General features: G+C 42.9%; 2 protein-coding genes across 2 annotated transcripts; one reads left to right on the top strand and one right to left on the bottom strand.

The window, feature by feature from the left end:
* The first annotated feature begins 3,715 nt into the window (after window positions 1-3,715).
* rfc3 (replication factor C (activator 1) 3) lies at window positions 3,716-7,442 on the top strand. The gene is made up of 9 exons (XM_036525515.1): window positions 3,716-3,889; window positions 4,218-4,355; window positions 4,480-4,547; window positions 4,877-4,974; window positions 5,460-5,641; window positions 5,884-6,020; window positions 6,636-6,734; window positions 7,064-7,133; window positions 7,248-7,442. Exons 1-9 carry the CDS (start codon window positions 3,803-3,805, stop codon window positions 7,437-7,439), a joined length of 1,071 nt encoding a protein of 356 aa, XP_036381408.1. The 5' UTR covers window positions 3,716-3,802; the 3' UTR covers window positions 7,440-7,442.
* Window positions 7,443-11,253: 3,811 nt separating this feature from the next.
* Window positions 11,254-21,971, bottom strand: kl (klotho). Its single transcript, XM_036525879.1, has 5 exons — window positions 21,137-21,971; window positions 20,072-20,582; window positions 19,373-19,641; window positions 14,344-15,469; window positions 11,254-12,787 (listed from the first exon to the last, which is right to left on the bottom strand). The coding sequence occupies exons 1-5, from the start codon at window positions 21,860-21,862 to the stop codon at window positions 12,462-12,464; spliced, it is 2,958 nt and encodes a 985-aa protein (XP_036381772.1). The 5' UTR covers window positions 21,863-21,971; the 3' UTR covers window positions 11,254-12,461.
* Window positions 21,972-22,102: the final 131 nt, after the last annotated feature.

Raw genomic sequence — 22,102 nt, 5'->3', positions numbered from 1 at the left:
CCAAGGGCTGGGATAATAACTGCTCTAAGAGTGTGATAGGTAAATGAGTGACAGCTCACAATTGCGTGTCATGCTTAAACAGGTCCCCTTTTGCCCAGTAGGGTGCTTTGGTGTGTGCGTGCTTTGTGAATGGGTCATGGGGATTAATATACTGCCAAGGAGCATGTCACTGTTCTGATTAGTGTACATGTCCCATCATTCACAGTTAAGACATGGGCCCTCTTGCATGAATACTTGACTACGGTACACTGTTTGCTCCATTTTGCTGTGCAACACCCCCCACAAGTACCACAGGCCCATCCATGCTGGCTGATTGCATGGCAGAGAAGCCTTGTGAGGTTCACGTTGCTGAATTGGACGTTTGATGTCACAACCTCAAAAAAGCCCTTCGTTCACATCTGCGTCTTTGCTCTGCTTTCACAATAACCCTTCTTTTCAGCAATGCCCCCCTCTGCACAGCCCGGGTGTGAAGGCAGAGGCCTCCAATCCCGGGGGCTCCAACAGATGCAGCAAGCACGAGCTGGAAGGGGGTGATGTCATGGTGAAAGCATTTGCGGAATGGTACAGGGATCTATGTCAACATCCCTGGGCTACCCACAAGCACGTCTGAGGACTCCTCAGCAAACAAGTGCCCCACTCCAGAGGGAGATGAGTAGAATCATGAAAAAAAACGCAATCACAGGTGACTCAGAACTCACTCTGCCTAAGAAACACAGCTATGGGGTGAAGCAAATACAGGAATTAAGAAAAAAAAAACAATGCCTGCCCTTTCTGAGGTGTAAAAAGAAAATTCTGCTTTAGTGAGATCACTGCTCCTCTGCTCACTGCGTGACTCCTCTGCTCAAAGCTGAGTAGCTGTATCTGTTGTCACTACATTAAAGAGAAAGCATCAACATTTAGTAGTAGTGGTGTCATGGTCAAAGCACTAAACCCTCGATGAAGTTCAAAGGTTCAAAACCCAGATGAAGCACTGTTGCTCCTAATATCACCTAATATGCTATAGAGAAAAAAATCTGCCTGCTCAAATGAGCATAAACATATAAATAAGATGTAATATTGTAAGCTGCCCATTGAAATGGTTATCTACAAGCCAACAAATCATGTAAAACAATAACATTGTAATTTAATCTTCACATCATTTAAGAGTAATTTACAGGACAATATGCCCCTTGCTACTGCCCTGTCAGATGACTGTTTCACGCGTTGTATTCCCAAATATAAACAGTGTGGGCTAAAGGGTTAAACCTGGCTGAGTCTGTTTCAATGAAAATATTATTGCTCAAAACACTACCAGTCATAGCAACTCACTGATACCAATGTTGTTATTTCATATCTCTCTGTTATGCACGGCATTTTATCTCAGCACACACAGTGGAGAGGGAAACTCCAAAGTCGTTGCAAAATCGAGGAGGATGAAGCCTTCTTTGATGTGCATTTGTTGTAGGCCCACACACACACACAAATGATTGAGTCTTTTTATTTCAAGCACACACACACATACAATCATGTGTATACATGCATACACATGCACACACGTACACACATACACATGACTATTCACTTCCTCACACACATACACACACACACACCATCTATTTCATAATGGGTCTTACTATTAAGCTGATGTATCTCCTGTTTATAGAACCCTACGGTATGTGATGTAGTATGAAGTCGGCTTCACATAGAAGCCAACAAGTAATGACTTTTTAATGTAAGCTTGTTCTTCTGTACTTCTTTTCTATTCGCTGCATGGCTGTGCAACCTATGCCATCACTAGTAACGTATTTTGATCTCATCTCAGCCAGAAATTAATGCTGCTGTTTCTTCCATGTATGCTACTTGAGACTCTGTCCTGACTTCAGTCCAACATCAGTCTTGGTCTACATTTGGATGGCGTCATTAACTGAGGAAAATACTGATTATCCTACTCTAAAATACCCTAAAAGACCCATCTATTTAGGTGTCAGTCAAGTCTGCTCCCTCCTTTCCTATTCTGTTTTTGTACCCGGTCATAGGTTATTACAATACAAAAGCAAAAATCTCTACCTGCTTGGGTTGGACATCACATCTAACCTCAGCTGGAGAAAGCCACCCTGACCACCATATGCCAAGTTATGAAATACCTTCAACTGGGCTTTTTTTTGGACCCTCCAACAATCCAATTGAATAGGAAGATGCTAACTAAGGTTGCGGTCCTTCTTAGAACCTCCTCAGGTCAACACCATGCCCTCACTACATCCCAAACTGCTCACTCCCTCTTACCTTTGTCCTCACTAATCCTTGCTCAGTGATCAATGATTGCTTTGCATTGATGTGCTGGGCACTGATCTCAATCAATAGGTGCAAAGGAAGATGGTTAGATAGTTTGGAGTGCAACCCCTGTATCTTCACAGTAGCTGTATAAAAATAATCTAAGGGTTATTAACTACCTGTTCCTAAAACCAACACATTTAAGCACTCTACCTTTTGAATGCACCCTTTGTGCTGTGTGTTTCAGCTTCTTAGCATTTTGTACCACAACCAATGCATTATCTGTCAATATCCTCATTATAATCACAGAAAGAAATGATACATTCTGTAACCCATAACTACTAATGGTTCTCTGGCTCCCATCATACACAGCAAACATAAGGCAAGTGGTGTGGCATGGTAGTAAGGAGCAAGGCTTTTAATGACAAGGTGCCAGTTTAGCTCCCTGCTGGGGAACTGCTGTTATACCCTAGAATTGCCTCAGTAAAGATTCAGCTTTATAAATGGATAACATATAAAATTGTAAAATATGTAAGTCACTCTGGATAAGAGTGTGCTAAATGACAATAATGGTTATCTAGTTCAGTCACTCATCATTTTCCAAGGCTGAAATCTTCTCTCAGTTAATATCATCATGAATGGCTCCTTTAGTGCCATTAAGCTCAATGTTCTATTTGTATTTCAGGGTTTCAGAGTTTCATTCTGTTGTCTCGCATGCCGTGGAGACACCGAAAGGGTCGCTCTGGAATAAAACAACCAGTTAAACCAGAGTATTTGACTTATATCGCCATCTAGTGGTAGATAAGAAATTAATATCATAAGTAACGTTCTCTTACCACTGATTTTCACCACGACTCGCTCACCTTTAAGGAGTAGGTTTACGTAGGGGAAACCATACATCAGCTGATTAATGTATTGTAACTCGGTAAATCCTAGGATTTGCACTTCCACAGTTAATTTTTCTGTGTTCCAATTACGGCGCCTGCGTCTATTTGTCACAGTTTCCAATCCTCCTAATTGACAGTGTGTCTTTGCATTTACAACATATTCTGACCATAATGTCATTAGTTGAGGATACTACAAGGATATTAACAAATGCAGACATGTTCTCTGTGCAGTCAGCCGTGTTATATTATAATAATGACAGTGATAGAATGTACTGCAATTACATTTCTACACAGTAATATTCCTCCAAGAGTGAATATAGAACATAGTCTAAATTATTAATCTTTTTTCCTGGAAAGTATCTGTAAAAATGTTTCATGATAGCTTTGATAACGATTTGCAAGGTATATTTTAGGTAAGTTTTAGTTTTTTGTTTTTTTTCTCTCTCTCTCGTTTAACATTCATTGTTCAACGTTCATTGACGCAACGGAAACGCGCTCGTCAAAAGGAAAACGCTGTTAGCACAGTTTGTCCTCCTCACCTCTCTGTACTTAGAGTTCAGTCCGTAGCGCGCGGATTTGTTGTCATTTCGCGGGACGAAGAGTTGCAGTGTTCCAACAAGTTTTTGGTCTGATAGTAAAAAATTTTCTAAATTAAGAACATCAGGATGAGTTTATGGGTTGACAAATACAGGCCCACATCTCTGGGCAAGCTAGACTATCATAAAGAGCAGGCAAATCAGCTGAAAAATCTGGTAAGATGCTTTAAGAGAGCTGCTATCTCGAGTCTAGCTTGCTAGTTTATACAGTTTTCAGATAGCCAGCTTGCTAAGTATATCATTAGCTAACACTAACTAGCCAACCACCTTGCCAGGTTGTTATTGCCCTATTGGTAATTCGTTTTGGAGTTTAAACACCTCTTACGAACTGTCAACACAGGACTTTGGGCATAATTAGCCAGCTAGGCTAACCGTCTGACAAGGTGATGATCTAGCCGATTTTACGAACAGAGCTGTATCTGTTAAGCACCGTAGAAGTCGTTTGGATTTGCAAGTTGCACCCACATGATAACCTGCGTTTCAGGTACAATGCGGAGATTTTCCACATCTCCTGGTTTACGGTCCCTCCGGGGCTGGGAAGAAGACGCGCGTCATGTGTTTGCTGAGAGAACTGTACGGCCCTGGGGTGGAGAAGCTACGAATTGAGCACCAATCTATTACGGTAAGGAAGGTGCACAAACCACCAGGTCCATTTGTTGCATGATATCTTCCATTGTGACGTGTTAATATTTTCTGTGGATTACAATGTTAGTGCATAAAATATGTCATTTGTGATTGCTGTGCAGGCCCCGTCAAAAAAGAAGATTGAAATCAACACGATAGCAAGCAACTACCACCTGGAAGTCAATGCAAGGTGACCATTATAAGAATTATTTGCAGAGAATAATATTAACTGTCTTTTAAGGGTTGAAATAATTGCTGGTTAGCTACACTGGTTTCATTCAGGTAATAACGAATTGTGGCATAGTGAACAGTGTGTTAATATAGTGTAGTCTAATGGAGTTAAGGTACTATTCCGTGGTCAGGGATTGTCCATATTGCTTTATCGAGTTGGCACGTTAGTTTAATTAATATATGTACAGTGAATACGTTATTGTATGGGATGTGGGATGATAATGTAGTGACCATTGTGAGACAACTTCCCTGTCTTCTGTCTGTGTCATGGAACACCGTCTGTTGCAGTGATGCGGGTAACAGTGACCGGGTGGTCATACAGGAGCTGATCAAAACTGTGGCTCAGTCTCAGCAGATCCAGTCCAGCACACAGAGGGAGTTCAAAGGTGTGACACTTGTAGTTTCTGTGAGAGGGAAGGTGGTGTCTCATCTGGTTATCTTTGCATTGTGCTGTTGCAAGTTATTGATTTATAAGGCTTAAAACATTATTTAAGTAGAAGAAATATATGGTATTTACAGTCTTTCCTTTATAACATGTTTGTTCCCATTCAGTCATGGGTATGAATAATTATGGAGGGGACTGTATGTATTGTAATACTGATTGAAGTGGAAAATATGTGCAAGACATACAGTAAATATTTTTATAGATACAGGTGTTTGTGTTATCAGCCACTAGGAGGCACCTTCAGCTTCACCGAATGCTCATCCACATTTAAGCAGGGTGTCTTTTGTGCTATGTGAAAGGGGGCCAATGTGTGTTCCTCACTACTGCTGCAACCAGTGAGAAGGCGGTGTTTAAAGGACCACATGCGTTTTTGATAAGTTCAGAGGACCTGTATGTGACTCCCAACTCCACTGCTGTCTGTGACAGTGGTCCTGCTGACAGAGGTGGACAGACTCACCAAGGACGCCCAGCATGCCTTGCGGCGTACGATGGAGAAATACATGTCCACCTGCAGACTGATCCTGTGCTGCAACTCCACCTCCAAAGTCATCGCCCCCATCAGGAGCAGGTGCCTGGCCGTGCGGGTACCGCTGCCCAGCGTGGAGGAGGTATGGAGGGTGTGGAGAGATTTGGGACCCGGGGGGCAGGGAGGCGGGGTCTAGGGGTTTAGTATTTCAGTGGAAGTGTAGCTGCAGGAAGTAACTTCTGTGGGACTGAGGCAGGAAAGGCACCGTTACAGCAGTGTTTCGTCACAGACCTCTCACAGCTTTGTATCAGTGGACCGTAAGCCACGGGGTCTTTTTGGACTTGCCTTCAGTAGACCTTCCTTCTGCCTGATGTGGATTTGCAGGTGTGCAGTGTCCTGACCAGCGTGTGCAGGAAGGAGGGCCTGCTGCTACCCGGGGAGCTGGCCAAGCAGATCGCCGAGAAGTCGGGTCGCAACCTGCGTAAGGCGCTGCTGATGTGTGAGGCCTGCCGGGTGCAGCAGTAAGTGCAATAGTAGGAGAGCGATACCCCCGACCAATCCCATACAACACTGGAACACGGGCCTGGAAAATGAGGGGGCAGCAGCTCTTAGAGTTGTGGCAGAATGATTATGTTAAGCGTATCTATGTATATGATACTGAACGTCCAGTAAAACCACCTTTGCAAAAGTGGAAAGTCCTGATTGTGAAACCCATTTGGGAGGCTGGTCTGCAAGAGGGTATTGATGGATGGGTTTGTTTTGTATTTTTCAGCTCATTTATTTCCAACATTGATAAAAAATGAATACAGACAGGTGGGCTCACCATGTTGCTGTACATGAGTGATCATCAGGAGTTCGGAGGGATGTCAGAATGCTGCTTAGTCTTTTTCAGTTATAGCACCAGCTGCAGCTGGGATATGCCATTGAATTAAAGGCATCATAAAGCGTTAGCACACCTGTGGGAAAAACTACACGTGTCGAAAACACGAGTCCAGTAGTTTGTCTTTTTCTTAAAATAGACTAAATTGTTCAATGATTTAATGCAGTTACTCCTACATTCTCTGTCTGTTCATCTGTCAAGATGTAGTGTAAGACAAGGAGGTGATAGGCATGTTCCACCCTGCCCTGTGTTTCAGGTACCCCTTCTCCTCAGACCAGGACATCCCCGAGACAGACTGGGAGGTGTACCTGAGAGAGACAGCCAACGCCATTGTGAGCCAGCAGAGTCCGCAGAGGTGAGCATGGGTGGTCTTCAGGTGATCACATGATGTTCTTGAGAGGGTTAATGGCTACTGTTCAGCTGCCTAGGCTGTCACAGAAAGGACAACCTGTCTGTCCAAAATCTGTGGTTCTCACCAAATGGGCACATTTCTCATTTCTTGTTTTTGTAGAAATGTAGCCAGCTATTGTAGGGATTTAGTGAAATGCCTGCCAAAAAACCGCAAGCATTTCCCCAGATCCTTGCCACAAATTCTTCGTTGTAATGTAACAGCAGAACTTTTTTGTTGCAAAAAAAAAAAAGGTTCGCAAATTTCAGTAATCGATTTCTCCACTAACTCTCCAGATTGCTGGAGGTGCGAGCCCGACTGTATGAGCTGCTCACTCACTGCATTCCTCCCGAAATAATCATCAAGGTATGGTTCATGAGGTTGAATTCTGTGGTATGGGAATTGGACATAAAGAATTGAACACATTTTTTGTCTTGGTATTAAACAAGAGTGTTTTTGCATCCCTCCTTCCCATAACAGGGCCTGGTCTCCGAGCTCCTCAGCAACTGTGACGGCCACCTGAAGGCTGAAGTGGCCCAGTTGGCGGCCTACTATGAGCACAGGCTGCAACTGGGCAACAAGGCCATCTATCACCTGGAAGCCTTTGTGGCCAAGTTCATGGCCATCTACAAGAAGTTCATGGAGGATGGGCTGGATGGCATGATGTTCTAATCTCTCTTTGTGTGACATAAATGTATTCTCTTTTGGTCAGACTGTTATAGTGTAAAAATTCTGTAATCTATAATAAAGCTTTACTAAAACTCCTCTTCTCCCATTTTATGGTGGTGGAAACAATAGCTGAGTTTCAAAAACTTTCTTTTAGCAGTCGGTTCTAAAAAAAAAAAAAAAAAGCAAGGAGCCAACTTGTGACTGATGTCAATCACTCCATTAGTGGAAAGCTGTAAACCGATAGAAGTTAATGATAGGTGTTTGGTGTAGAGCCCTTTTATAAATACCATTTGAAAAGTATTCTGTGCCCATTACTATGTTCATGTTCATTAAGACAACAAATGTTAAACATAGGTAAAACTAGGTCAGTAATAAAAATGGAATCCTGGAATGATCTACCTATCCTGTATTTGCAATTTAAGTAACAGTTTTTTCCACTTTCACTGCCCCATTTAAATGTGCTCATTAAAGTGTGGCAGCATTATTGGATGGTTTTCTGTCCATGTTCAGCCTACACACTATATTCTACATTACTCCAAAGCTCCATGGTATATAGTCATGACTTAACCATGCAAAGAACACTTAGTTCACCCCCTTATGTGTCTGGATATGTCTGGTAGACATTAAAAATGCTGTGATTAAATTCTCTGCAATTGTGGCATGATGGGCAAGGGGGCTGATTTAAAATTAAAGAAATCACTAGTCTAGCTGAAAACTTCCTCTCCCTAATTCAGATTGTTATAAACCATAAGTCATACCTCTTAGTCCAATTCCAGAAATTTATGGTTAAGGATGACTTACTGCAGATGGTTGTTTCAAAAATGAGTAAAATCAACTCTTTGACGACCAATAAGCCACTGTTAAAACACTTTCTCACAACACGGTTTTGTTCTCCCCAGCAGATACCTTACCACCCATGTGTGGAAAGTGGTGTCCTTTACTGTGTTCATAAGGGCCCCCAGTGAGCCTCAGATACCTGGTTTAAGCCAGGAAAGGCATACATAGCATGAGGAACTCCTTATATGGCTGATGGGTGGAACCAACAAGCTTGTATACCACCCTTCAATTACCATGAGTAAATATGTCATCTTTCTTGATGCACTAAATATTTTCCACCATGTTTCTGACATAGACAAATTGTGAATACCTTACGTCCATTAAGTCTTAACATATGGAAACTGCTCATAAACCCTCCCTATCCCATGTTCACACACTGTAAAACCTTAAGTAAACAAATGAATTCCTTGAATTAGAGTGTCAGCTTCAGCCCATTGCACAATCAAATTGAAGCATGAATAATTCCCTGAAGAACATCTGCTGTTGCCTGGTGATCTTGGTGCTGCTGAACCATTCCACAAATACTTTCTCATTTGTAACCTGGTAACGAGACCTGTCTTTTGCCTTCATCCTTTAATAAAACAACATTATGTTCTCAATGGCAAACAAATGACTGTGGCAGGCAACAATTTTATGCTCCATAAGCAGGTGGTGCAAAAGTGAACACAGAGTAGAATAACAGAAATATGACAGCAGGAAGTCAGGACAGAAGACTCACCTGGAAATCTCACCTGGAAAACTTGCAAAGAAAATGTTTCAGCTGTGCTTCTCTATAATTTAAAGGCTGCTTGTTCTTCAGCAATAATCCCACTATGGGAGAAGCCAGCACAGTTTCCTAGAGTTACACTGTATGAATGGATGAGCCACAACCTGACAGTTTGTCAAAACATTGGGTACATTCAATATGCGAATTAGCTGTGTGTTCTGTTCCAAACCAGAGATGGTGGTATATTGAATGTCCTGTTGCAGAGCACAGGGCAGATAAAACACTTGTATTTGGACAGCTGCTTCAAGAAATAGAAAAGCATATTGAAACTGAGTAATATAAATTATGTTTTATTGAACTGTGAATAGTATCTGAGTTGTCCTGTCAATAAAACAAGAACCAAGCCAACAAGAGTGAATTACAAATTAAATAGTAACACTCTATATGTATATACTGTAAATAGTTGGAAAAAATTCTTATGACAAACACGATGTTGGTTCACCTTTATGGCTGCAAAATATTCAGTACAGTGGCTAGTTTTGTACCGGTGACATCAGCTGTTAACACTTTGTGCTCAAATTTGTGCTTTTTGTCACTAGCAGCCCTCAACAAGACTTTTCCAAAAATGAATAATCTCGAAAGGATTTTGAAAAATGCCATGAACACTGAAGTTCCCACTGAACTTCTTGTTCACTAGCAAAATATTGATTGTATCCTAGTTACCTGTTGAGCTGATTTTGTTTAAACAACAATGATGGCAAAATAAAGGTACAGTAGACAGTTAGGATGCCCACACTTCATCAAGCAGCAGAGATTCAGACTATGGAAAAGACCTTAGGAGCGGTGATATAATCCTGAGTTACTGACCTGATCATCTCATTCACCACAAATACACAGTAATATAAACGTGTGAAATATGCAGCTTTTAAGGCAGCGTTTCCCAAACCTCTCCTGGAGTACCCCTTGTCCTGCATATTCTAGATCTCTCCCTGCTCCAACACAGCTGATTTAAATGATCAATTTGTTATTAAGCAGCTTCAGGAGTTCATAACGAGTTGATCATTTGAACCAGCTGTGTTGGAGCAGGGAGGGATCTAAAACATGCAGGGCAAGGGGTACTCCAGGAGAGGTTTGGGAAACGCTGTTTAATATAATATGTTTGGTATAATTCCTAGAAATCAGCAGTTATGGGTTCTACCAGTGTGGGCTTGTCACCTTCAAAACACGGACACATCTATGATGCATTAAAAGTATTTATGAGTCAAGATGATCTTGGACATGGATGCCCATGGTGAGAAAGTTGCATTGACATATTAAAAGTACTTAATGCAACTGGCTATTTTCTGATGGAGCAATAGTCCTACTCAACAGGACAGGGAACTCCTTGGAATTTGTATAGCACGCTTGTATAGCTCTTATCTGAGTTATGCTGGCACCTAAAAAAAAGGATAGAATTCTTTCAACCAGTATGCAAACTGTCAATATGATTGAGTTCAAAGCCCAAGAGGATTTTGGAAGTCATCCTAGCTATTAATGCGGCAGGGCCTGCAACAAACAAAATGGATTTATAAGCATGATCAGTGCTATTAAGTGTGCTTGGCACAGAAGTTCTTTGATTTGTTATTCAAATTAGGTCTGACTGAAAAGTCAAAACCACAAAATGACTGCTTGGGGCAACGCAGCATGATAAATGTCTCAGATCAACTGAAACACGCCTCATAAATCAACAGGAGAAAGAGGGAGGTGAGGAGAGGGATGAGGACGGGTGGGAGGAGTAGAGTACAAATTACAGAAGCTTCAAGGGGCGTCTCTGCCAGAAACGCTTAAAGGGGCGTCTCCGCCTTGTAGCAGCTGAGGTGAAGTGAACGCTCTGAACACCAACAGCTTTTTCCTTTCACTGCATTTTTACTGTAGGTGTCTGCATTCCATCTAAGACAGATACATCTACACATTCAAATGAATATATAATGTCCCCCTAAATGTAATTCAAAAGTTTGTTTAGATTAGCGCCCATCCACATGCTCAGGCTACTTCTGTTTCATGTTTCATGCACTAACCATGTTAACCATGAAAAAGCATTGTTCACAATCCCTGTACTCATTACAGGTTTGATGAAAGTTGTCACACAACCTAAGCATGATGTTCAAATGGTAATCATTTTTAAACTTAGTCTGTTAGTGCAAGAGTGCACTACACAATTAAAACAGTCACAGACGTCTGTACACTTCAAAGAAATGAGAACTTTATTACATATAACCGTACAGGTTTGCCATATTGGTCAAAATAATTCAGATGGAATAGCACTAAAGGGAAACATTCACCCTGTATAAAAGACAATTTACTTGCTACCACTGAAATAAATATCCATACATGGTATGCACATCAGTTTTAACATTATGTGTATTCTATTTGAACTCATGATTTTCAGAACCTCAATAATAATATTAAGTAAAAAAAAAGTAAAATTAAATATTAGAGGTAATCAGACACTCTTTGGAGCTATTCTTAATTAACCACAGTAGGTAAGCATTCAGATTTAATCATCACAATCAAGCAAAACGTTTTCACAGTGCATTTCACAACAAATTGTGTATGTAGTTGCATTTTAATGCATCAAGTGATATGCCACAGCAATGAAAATAAAAGACGTTGTAAATTAGTATGTGGTATAAAATTTGTCATAAATACATAAACTAAAGATAAGTACTGCAAAGTACTCCTATCACAAAAATAGAATCTTTCTTACAGTAAGGTTTCACTGGCATAACCCCTACCCCTTCCTTTGTTTTATGAAAATGTCCTAGTTTATACATTGTTTGACTTATACTGCTCTCAACAGACCAGGTCAATTTTCTTTACAGAGGGGTAACTACTTTTAGAGAATCAAGTGTAGCAACCCGTAGGGTATGTGTGTCTTTATCACTGTGTTACACAAGAGACAGCAACATGAGAGGAATTGTGCAGAGACATGAGTGATCAGCAAATGCCTTTAAGCGTGTAAGTTGTTCATTTGTTTTGGGACATTGAGTGTATATAGCACATGGCTGTCCATGTCTTAAGGTCTCCTCAGAGATTCAGAGGCAGTGGCAGCAGCAGCATCATTCAGTGATGTCACGCACACTGGACCTATCTACAGGTTTTTTGGGGCATGGAACCTAGTGGGGTTCACCACTTGCTCCATGCCCACTTTGTCCTTGTGCACTGTTGTACAGTCACGCTGTCTTGAGCTTTCTGACTTCAGGTGTTCGGCGACACTGGCTTGGCCATTCGTGGTCCAGATATGCGGCCGGGCGCAGAGCAGGCCAAACTGGGCCTGGTGAAGGGGCGGGGTCAACCCAGAGAAGTTCACATTCATCACCATCAAGTACAGCAGCAACATGGTTCAGTCAGCCACGTCCCTCCATACCCAGGAGAAAAACATGACGAAAACATAACACAGAGGAGGGTGGAGAGGTCTGTGCATGAGAGAGACACGAGCCGGGCTATTTGTGTCTCTTGGCGGCATAGTATATGATCATCCCCACGGTGATGAGGAGGGCGGAGCCTACCAGGGACAGGAAGCCCACGACTGGGCGCTTGGTGAACAGGTGACACCCGGGGCAGGGCTCAGTAGGGTGGGGGCAGTGTTGCTGTGCGGACGATGGGCTGGGAAAGCCGTTGTGGTCGATGATGTTGCGGTAGTGGGTCAGGGAGGATTTGACGATGAAGTCCTCGTGCACGTGGCCGTACATGCCGAAGCCCGGGTCCCGCTCGTCACTCAGAGCATACGCGAAGTAGCCCTGGAGGTTCACTCCGTCCAGCTTGTACGCTGAAACACACACACGCACACATACACAACCTCATGTCACAAATAGACTCAGGGCAAGGAGAAAATACAGAGGGGTACAACTGCAATCCATGGGGGTGCACAAAAAGTTGTAAATAGACATCAGGATAAAAGGAGACAACTGAGGGTGCACTGATGTCCATCTGGGGGTGCAATGCACCCCTAAGCACCCCCATAGTGCCAATGCCTGGTCACAAAGACATAAATAAGTGCAAATTCTCTTGCCTGTTCTTGAAGTTATTTATAAAAAAATCTTTTCAACAAAAAGGGCTTTTGAAAATACTTATGAAAGATGTACCCCCATCTGCTGGAAAACACATGGCTACATTAGCTGCATATTCAATTCAATTCAATTCAATTTTATTTGTATAGCACTTTTTACAACACAAGTTGTCACAAAGCAGCTTTACATTGTTCCCAGGCCTGAGACCCCCTGGTTTTCAGGGGGGGTTTAAGGTTTTAAGCATTTTGTCTCTTCATTAAAATCATGCATGGCTGCTTCTATTACACTACATTTTGAATGATGTCATTTAAAAAATCCTAAATGTGTGAAAGGTGAAGGAATATAACAGCTGACAGCAGTGTTTGTCTTTACCTGTGTGTCGGTGTGCCTGTGTGAAAATGCATGCATGATATATGATGTGTCTGCCTGTATCTAATTGTGCTTTTATGCATATACGCGTGCAGCCATAAATGGGCGCATGCTGGCATTCCTGGCTGTGTGCGTCAGAGTGCCTCTCTGCAGTGCTACAGGTCACTGACAGGGCAGCCCTGAGCAGCGCGCATGATGGCTGTGTGTGCGCACAGGGACAGGCCAGCAGGCAGTTGGGGTCAGTGAGCCATGGCACCAGCTCTGATTAATGATTAAGTAGCGGTGCAGAGACGTTTGCGTCCATGAGGAATGTTCAGGTTAGGCATTGGCACAGTGCCACATGGCCAGAGGAATCATTACATTTCAAACGAGTGAGGGCGACACAAGGCTAAAACAAAGAAAGGCATGCTAGTGAGTAAACATAACAAGGCAAATGAAATCTAGAGGACTACACATACCACTGTTTATTTATGTTCACCATTATTTCACTCTGCACTATCTTCAGCAGCAATCTTCATCCTCTACCATGTTAACAACAGCAGTACCACTGAGGCCATTTTTATACAGTTCCAGTTAAATGTTTGGACACACCTGATTAAGATAATGGGGAACGCATTCATGCTTAAATTCATGCTTAAATGCTTGAAATGTGTTCCTTACACAGATATAAATAGCAAAGTTGATTTGTTTTATTTTTAAAAACAATCTTTGGCTACTTTGAAGAATCTAAAATATAAGATATGTTTTTGGTGACTGCATAATTTCGTTTGTGTTATTTCATAGTTTTGATGTCTTTACTGTTATTCCAAAATGTGGAAAATAGTACAAACAAAGAAAAAAAGTTGTGTCCAAACTTTTGACTGGTAGTGTGGTTAGAAGTCATCTTGGAGGGTGCCCTGAATGCCAAAGCATCTTTATGGCAAGTGAGCCCTGCACTGTGTCTTACCCTTTAAAGCCTCGTTGATGTAGTTGTAGAGGTAGTACACACGCAGGCTGTCTTTGAAGCGGGCGGGGTCCTCGTCCACCCCGTTGGCCATGATGTAGATGGGCACGCCCTTGTACTTGGAGTTCACCCAGTTGAGCACCTTGCGCAGGCCCCAGGGGACCACAGGGGAGCTTCTGAGCGGAGACATGATCCAGGTGACGTCGATCATGTAGTGCACCTCCAGCATGCCCTCGTACGTGTACTTGTCCTCCACCACGTCGGAGACCATGGTGGTGGTGAAGTGGCTGAGGGCGAAGAAGTCGTAGGTGCCCCTCACCAGCTTCCTGTCCTTCTCGCTGAAGACGGGCAGGTGGTAGCTGAACAGGTCCAGGGTGTTCCTCTGCTGCAGCCAGCTCCTCATGCCCGGCGGGTAGTCGCCGCTGCCGAAGATGGGCTCGGCGAACCAGCCGATGCGGAAGTCCAGGACCCGGTTGGCGGGGACCAGGTCGTTGCGGTTGAAGGAGTAGGCCGGCTCCACCCAGTCCGTGTGCAGCGTGAGTGAGACCTTCCCCCCCTGGTCCTTGCGGAAGTCCTTGTCGTACGCGTGCCAGGCCAGGGCATGGGCCCGGAGCAGCTGGTGGCCCACCTCATAGCCGAGTTCCTCAGTGTTGGGCTCGTTCAGCGTGATCCAGAGCTTGACGTAGGCCCCTAGCTGCTGGTAGCACAGCCGGGCGTAGTCGACGAAGGCCTGCACCGTCTCAGAGCTACGCCAACCCTTCTTAGCTTCCATAGGGGCCGGGAGGCTGGAGTGCCTGCCCGTGTGGTGCCAGAGGGTGACGACGGGGGTGATGTTGGCCCTCAAGAGCTCGCTGACGAAGCAGCGGTAGTATCCCAGCAGCGTAGCGTTGGCCTCCGACACTTTGCCCGTGGGGACCAGGGAGGACCAGTTGAGGGAGAAGTGGAAGTGGTTGACGTGCATCCTGCGCACCTGCGCCACCTGGTGGCGGATGGAGGTGTAGTCAGCGCAACGCGGGGCCCTGCGCGTAGGCGGCGCCCAGGCCCCGTCCAGCCGCTTCAGCTCGCCGTTCCCCGTGATGTTCCAGATGTAGACGCTGGGGTCCGCGAACTGGGAAGGAGTGGTCTCCACCTGGACACACAGACACACGTTCACTGACAGGACACCTCCCACCCCTCTGCTCGCCGCAGATTTCACACTGCAGCTTTAAGCACATTTCAGGCTCGTTAATGTTTCATTAGAAAGATAGGTAGAGACACAGCAGTAGTTCCTTTTTCTCACTGCGACCTTAAGATAAATTGTAATCACTTTGACAATCATTTCTTTTCTGATGCATATAATTTAGCTTCTTCAAATAGTTGTGATATTTTGTGATAGTTGTGATATTTAGAATAAATCTGCTTTGTCCGTGCTGTAAATGTGTAGCTAATAACTCACTCTAATTTATTTTTGTGCTCCAATAAGTGGAATTAATAACCGTGTTGATGTACAGCCAACTGTCCCATTCTTACACCTGATGCACTGAAGGTGCCGTGCACTTTTTGCAATTAACTTTGCAATTGTAAATATGCACAGAATGATTTATTGGCGCACATGGTGAAAATATTATTTATGTTCAAAACTATGATGGTAGCCGGCAAAACACAAGCAAATCCTATTTGCCATTTAGCAGACGGATTTGTTTAAAATGCTGTTTGTTAACAAAACACTCCATAAGCAGTTGCATGACCATGTGTCACAGAGGACATCTGTGGTTTTGTTTTCTGTGTATGTCAAAGGTTAGTGTCACTAAGGAAACCCACTGGCAGGTGAACACCAGTTATCTCACTCTTTGATCACACACTGCCTCAACAGCTGCATTCAGGCAGCTGAACTCTGACTCACACACAAGGCAAATTAAATAAACAGAGGAATGGATCCTGTTGTTTGGTTTAGCAGGGGACAAGTGGGTTTACGTGGTTTATAATTAAGAGTATTCTGGATTCAGGCAGCAGAGGGGATTACGGATGAAGTTTGGACCTGAGAGTCGAACGTTCAAATTCTAGGTGGGACACCGCTGTTTGACCCTTTAGCAAGGTATGCTTTCAGTACAAAACCAAGCTGCATTAAATAGCTTACAAGATATGTGCAAATAAGACAATTTTGAGCAGGGAAACAGCTGAACAACTGAAGCACGATTAAAGGGGCATCAGTATCAGTGTATCAGTTGATACAGTATGTTGCATTTTATGCATGAACAATTTTACCTTGTCTACAAAGAATAATACTAACAGTGCATAAGGTTAGCCAAAAGCTAAACCTCTCTCATGGTTGCTGGTGATGCAATTGAAAGGAATTGCAATTGAGGAAGTTCTGAGCAGTCACTATACGTCTTTTATCACATGCAAATCTCTGATGCCTGATGAAGATGTACTTCATCTGAATGCACAGATGTGCAGTTGGTGATATCTTGCTGTTATACTGAAACAGTGTATCTGTCTTTCAAAAGTTTTTTTTTTCCCCATGGCTTACAACAGCAGAACAGAGCCATCTTAGTTCATCATTAGCAGGTGAAAGAGGGTATAGTACAGGTGGTTCTGGTTACATTGTCCTATGGAAGAATTGACCTTATTAATCATCAAGGTAATGTCTCGTTCAGGTTATACAACATATCAAATCATGCATTCTTATCAGAGTTTTAATCAAGCTGTATTTACCCTAGTCTTTTGAAATATATATGGCACAGAACTTTATTCTTATCAAGGATGAGCTTTCATGTTGCCCATGACCATTTTTCACCAAATTTCTGTGTTTCTTCAGTTTTTGGTTTGGCAGCACTTTGGGTTCTGTGGAATTCTGGTTGCATATCACTGTGTGGACCAAAGATTTCTTAGAAACTTGTCCATTCTTTGCTCCAGTAATTCAACTGAAGTAAGACAATAACTGGGTGAATAATTTCTCAAAAGCCTATTTATAGTAACATGTTCTCATGCAAGAATATGCTCCACAATTCCAGCATATACAGCTCCCAGTTTTTGCCTGATTTAAATGGTGTTCAAAAAAAAACAAAATAACAAGGTGACTGACTGGTTAGTCAGTAATTCATTAGGTAAAGAGAGACCAATCATATTGAGTTTGGTGCAATCCAAAAGATTATTGCATTAATTGACTGTATTAGATGAGTTGAGTATTCTGACAATGGAAAAAGTAACAAACTGTCAAAGCCTTTTGTTGAATGTGCAACGAAGTGAACTTTGCACATTGTATTCAAACGCATATAGCGACATCTCTTTTATGACTCAGAAAATGTGAACAGGTGAATGTTTTACGTTGGAAAAACACCTAACAAAAAATGAGTTTGGCAGTGGCAATATTTGAGAGAATCCAATAGAATGCATTCAGTTTGTCCCCATGATGAGATCCACATTTTACAGAGACATTTGTCATTGTGAACATTTCCTTAGAAGCAATCATCCCAAACACTGTGCATTCATGAACAATCGCAGTAAACAGGGACATAATTCCTATAGCAGCTCAGTTTCAAAGGGAACCTGACACTATAATAGCCACTTTATACATGAAGACAATTCAAGCACACCCATCACTGGCACAAATTTACAATACAGACGCCACATTTAAAAACCTTGTGATAAAACCTTCAACGGTGCCAATGAAAAAAGGACTAACTACAATAATCCTAATTTATACAGCGAAACCATGTTTTGTTTTTGTATTTCAACCAGCTCACCCTTTCTGAAAGCAGTAAAAATACTCAGCTAATAACAACAGTACCTTGGATATGGATGCCTCCCTGTTGTTGTCAGTTTCATGATTTGATGTTGGGATCACGTAATAGTAGTGCTTACATTTAGTTTGCAGATATGTACTAACATTTAAGTAAATGACACTTAACTTCACACAAATAACACTGATTTATTTGTGTGTTCATTACATTCTAGTAACTTTGAAGACCTTGGAACAGTTGCACTATTTCATGAGAAACAAAAACATTTCCAATGATAAGAGAAAAGTGAACACAGTCTTAGATGCAGTTTAGCAGTTTCATGAGTTTTGAAGATTTAAAATGTCTAATTTTAGAACTATTTGGTCATTATTCTCTTGTAATTCCATTATCGCCAATAATGTTTTATAACATTCTGTTACAGCATCATTTCATTTCTGATTGAGTATTTTTCTACTAGAAGAGTCTCACTTACCAGATGACAAATGATATTCTTTTACTAGTTAACAATCATGTTTTACTGACACATGATTATGATTAATACTGAATTAAACTGCTAAATCGGGATCAATAGCCATGATCACTGTCTGAACTGGAATGCAGTTGCATGTAATTAGTAACCATTTAATGGCCAATTGAAATGATTCAAGTAGTCATGGAAAGATTGTTAATGATTGCTCAACAGTCAGGACTGAATTACAGGCTAACCCATACATTATAATTAATGAAAGTGAAAATATCACCACCTGGAGTCTAGAGGGATAAAACACGGGTGAACCTGCTGAAAAATGAGCAGCCCTGTTTCTTACACTCCACACCTGTGTTGACTGCTTTTGCTTCCAGTGGGTAGAGGTTATGTTATCAGCACTGTCTGTTTGTGTTAACAGGTTATCTGAAAAACTATGGACAGATAAGTGAACTAACTGTCCGAGTGGAATAGTCATTTTAGGAGCTTGGATTTATTAATATGTATATATATGGATTTATTTATGAATGTATACACATATATGACTCATTTAAGGAAGTGGATGCATTTCATAAGGTAAATTTGTTATTAGAAGCCTCATTATAGGTGGAATTTCAAGGACTTCAAAAAACAAAGGATGATAATTCATTTCCTTGTGCATCTTTTGAAATTAACCTCATTTGCAGTAAGTACAGAATCTCTGTATTTTGATCTTTAGTCCATGTTCATATTTTTTCTGTTTTAGGACATATATTGAGGGACTTGAATGTGCTGAATTTATGATCACTTGCTAGTATCATATATTTACCTCACTTTAAGGAAGAACAGAAAGCATAGGGCAACATACCTGTATGGAGTTGGCTGCCACACCCCAGGCGAAGTTGCAGGGGAAGACTCCGCTGGCAGGCTTGTTTTCGGGTAGCGGTGGAAAGCCATTCCTCTCGATCAGTTTCTTGTAAAAGATGGCAGAAGTCTTGGGTTCGCGCTTCATATCTGTCGTTTCGAAATTCACGTAAAACAGGCCGCGGCGCATCGAGTACTCCCTGTACCACTCAAAGCCATCGACCAGGGACCAGGCCGTGTAGCCAATCACTCGCACTTTGTCGTACCTAATTGCTGTGGAGACAAAGATGTTGAGGGCTGTTCAGGGTTGAAACACCCAAAGAGTAAAAGGCAAGAATGCACCACTTACATACAAACCATGTTTTTTGGAATTACGCTAATGTGAGATTACATTAAATTTAAGTTAAATGACAAGAAGTGTACGTTACATGTATTCAGCCCTGGCACCATAGGGGTGCTTAGGGGTATACTGCACCCCCAGATGGACCACGGTTGTCTCCTTATATTGACATAGTATTTATGACTTTTTGTGCACCCATGTGGATTGCAATTGCACCCCTCTGTATTTTCTCCTGGCGCTGAGCCTGAACGTATTATTTACTGTGTCATGTACAAAATGTCACCATCAGAGATTCTGCAGTTCATAGTGAAAAAAATTACCCTGTGACTGCCATGTGCCCCACACTCTAACCACCTAACCTACATTTCAGCGTTTCCATGATGAACCTCTTCAGGTAGTACATGTGCTTGGGGTCCTCAGTCTTGGTGTTGCTGTAGACAAACCAGCCGTTCTCCACAATGAAGATGGGCGGGTCGTCGTATTCGGCCCGGATCCAGTAGAGAAGCATGCGCAGGTCCAGGTCCTCTATCTGGCCAAACTTCAGGCTCTCGTTGATCAGCTGGAAGCTCAGCACGGGGCCGAAGGAGAGGGCGAAGAAGTCGGCCGTGCCGCTGATGGAGGCCTTCTCGGCCTCGCTGAACGAGGGCAGCCTGGAGGACAGGTTGTTCTTCATGCACTGGGGGTAGTCCCCGTCCACGAAGAGCGGCTGGGCGAACCAGCCCAGGACGAAGTTGAGGGAGCACTGGCACGCCCGCAGGTTCTCCCGCCGCGTCTTGCTCGGCCTGATCCAGTGGGAGCCGAGGGCCATGGAGACCTGCCCGCCCTGCAGCGGACGGTACTGCTGGTCGTACACATGCCATGCCGCGGCGTGCGCCTTAGGCGAAACAACAGACCTGACATTAGATGCAAACTTACAACATGAGCTGATGTCCTCCTCTCATCTGAGCAGTCACATTAAAGGTAATCACATGCTGAACACGACAACATCGCAAGACACGCAAGAATAACCACTCCTTCCACATACAGACCTGTAATGCATTTAAGTCCTTGTTTTAAGAGAAAAGAAAAGATACTCCTTTATGACATTTAGAGTCTATGACCCTACTCAATACTCAACACAAGTACTATAATTATGGGGTGCAACTTTTGGGCTACTCTGCATGTTATGAATCACTACATTAAGTATAGGTGGGTGAGCATATTTGGTTGTTTTATTACATAACACATGTCTGTACCTTAACACTTGCTCCCTCCTAGTTGTAGTACTACCTGTAAAAGTGAAATTTCAAACCTTTTATTTCAACCGAAAGTTCAAACAATGCAACTGTTATATCAGAGAAAGCCTTAACTTTTGAAGTTTGTACGTCATGTCACACATGTATTCTCTGATTCACCGTCATCTGACAAGAAGTGTATGTTCTCATTTACCTTCAAGAGTATGTGTCCTACTCTGAACGGCAAGTCTGGATCATTTTTAATGCCGGGCGCCATAATTCCGGTTCCGTATCCGTGCCAGGCCACAACAAAGGGGTTGTCGATTGTGATCCAGTATTTCACATCCTCTCCGAATGTTTCAAAACAAAAATCAGCGTAGTCTTTGAAGAGGTCCACCAAAATGGGATGACTCCATCCGCCGTAAAGACGCTGCAAGGCATCCGGAAGGTCCCAGTGGTACAGAGTGACAACTGGTTGCACTCCTATTTCTTTCAGTCTCCGAATTAGATTTTTGTAGTATTGCGTCCCCTTTTCGTTATAGCTACCACGGGTACCATTCGGGAATATCCTCGGCCAGGACAGCGAGAACCTATAATGACTGACGCCGAGTTGCTGGAGCGCGCGAATGTCACCAGGGATATTATGGTAGCTGTCACTTCCCACGTCTCCCATGGCTTTGCGGCTACCGCCACGGGTAAAAGTGTCCCAAACCGACAGTCCCTTGGCGTCTTTCTCAAAAGCTCCTTCGATCGGATAAGCCGCAGTGCCCACGGACCACATGAACCCCTCAGGAAAAGTGTCGTACAGGAAAGCCTTGTCACCGGGGTAAGGAAGTTTCTTAAACCTTTCCCAGGTGTACTGTCCAGCCCCGGGACCCGCGAATGCGCCCATTAACTCAGCCGAAAGTATCAGAAACAAGAAGAAACTTGCCACTTGCATTGTGGCTGTCACTGTTTCGTCACGTATTCGGTCTGCCAAGGTGTCTCAGGCTACTAAGAAGCCAAGATAACACAAGGTGTGTGCACTGTTCTCTTACTATGCGACTCTTTGTCGCGCAAGCTGTCATATACCCCGGCTGGCCCTATGGGAGCACTTTTTTCGCGTTAGGAAATCTATCAATTATTACCCAAAGCCTTGACGCGTATAACGGTATCCAGGCACAACACAATACTAAGACTA

This window comes from Megalops cyprinoides, chromosome 3 (genome assembly GCF_013368585.1).
Source record: "Megalops cyprinoides isolate fMegCyp1 chromosome 3, fMegCyp1.pri, whole genome shotgun sequence".
NCBI classification, from domain to species: domain Eukaryota; kingdom Metazoa; phylum Chordata; class Actinopteri; order Elopiformes; family Megalopidae; genus Megalops; species Megalops cyprinoides.
Note: the sequence above shows the minus strand (reverse complement) of the source record. Positions and strands in the feature narration are given on the sequence as shown.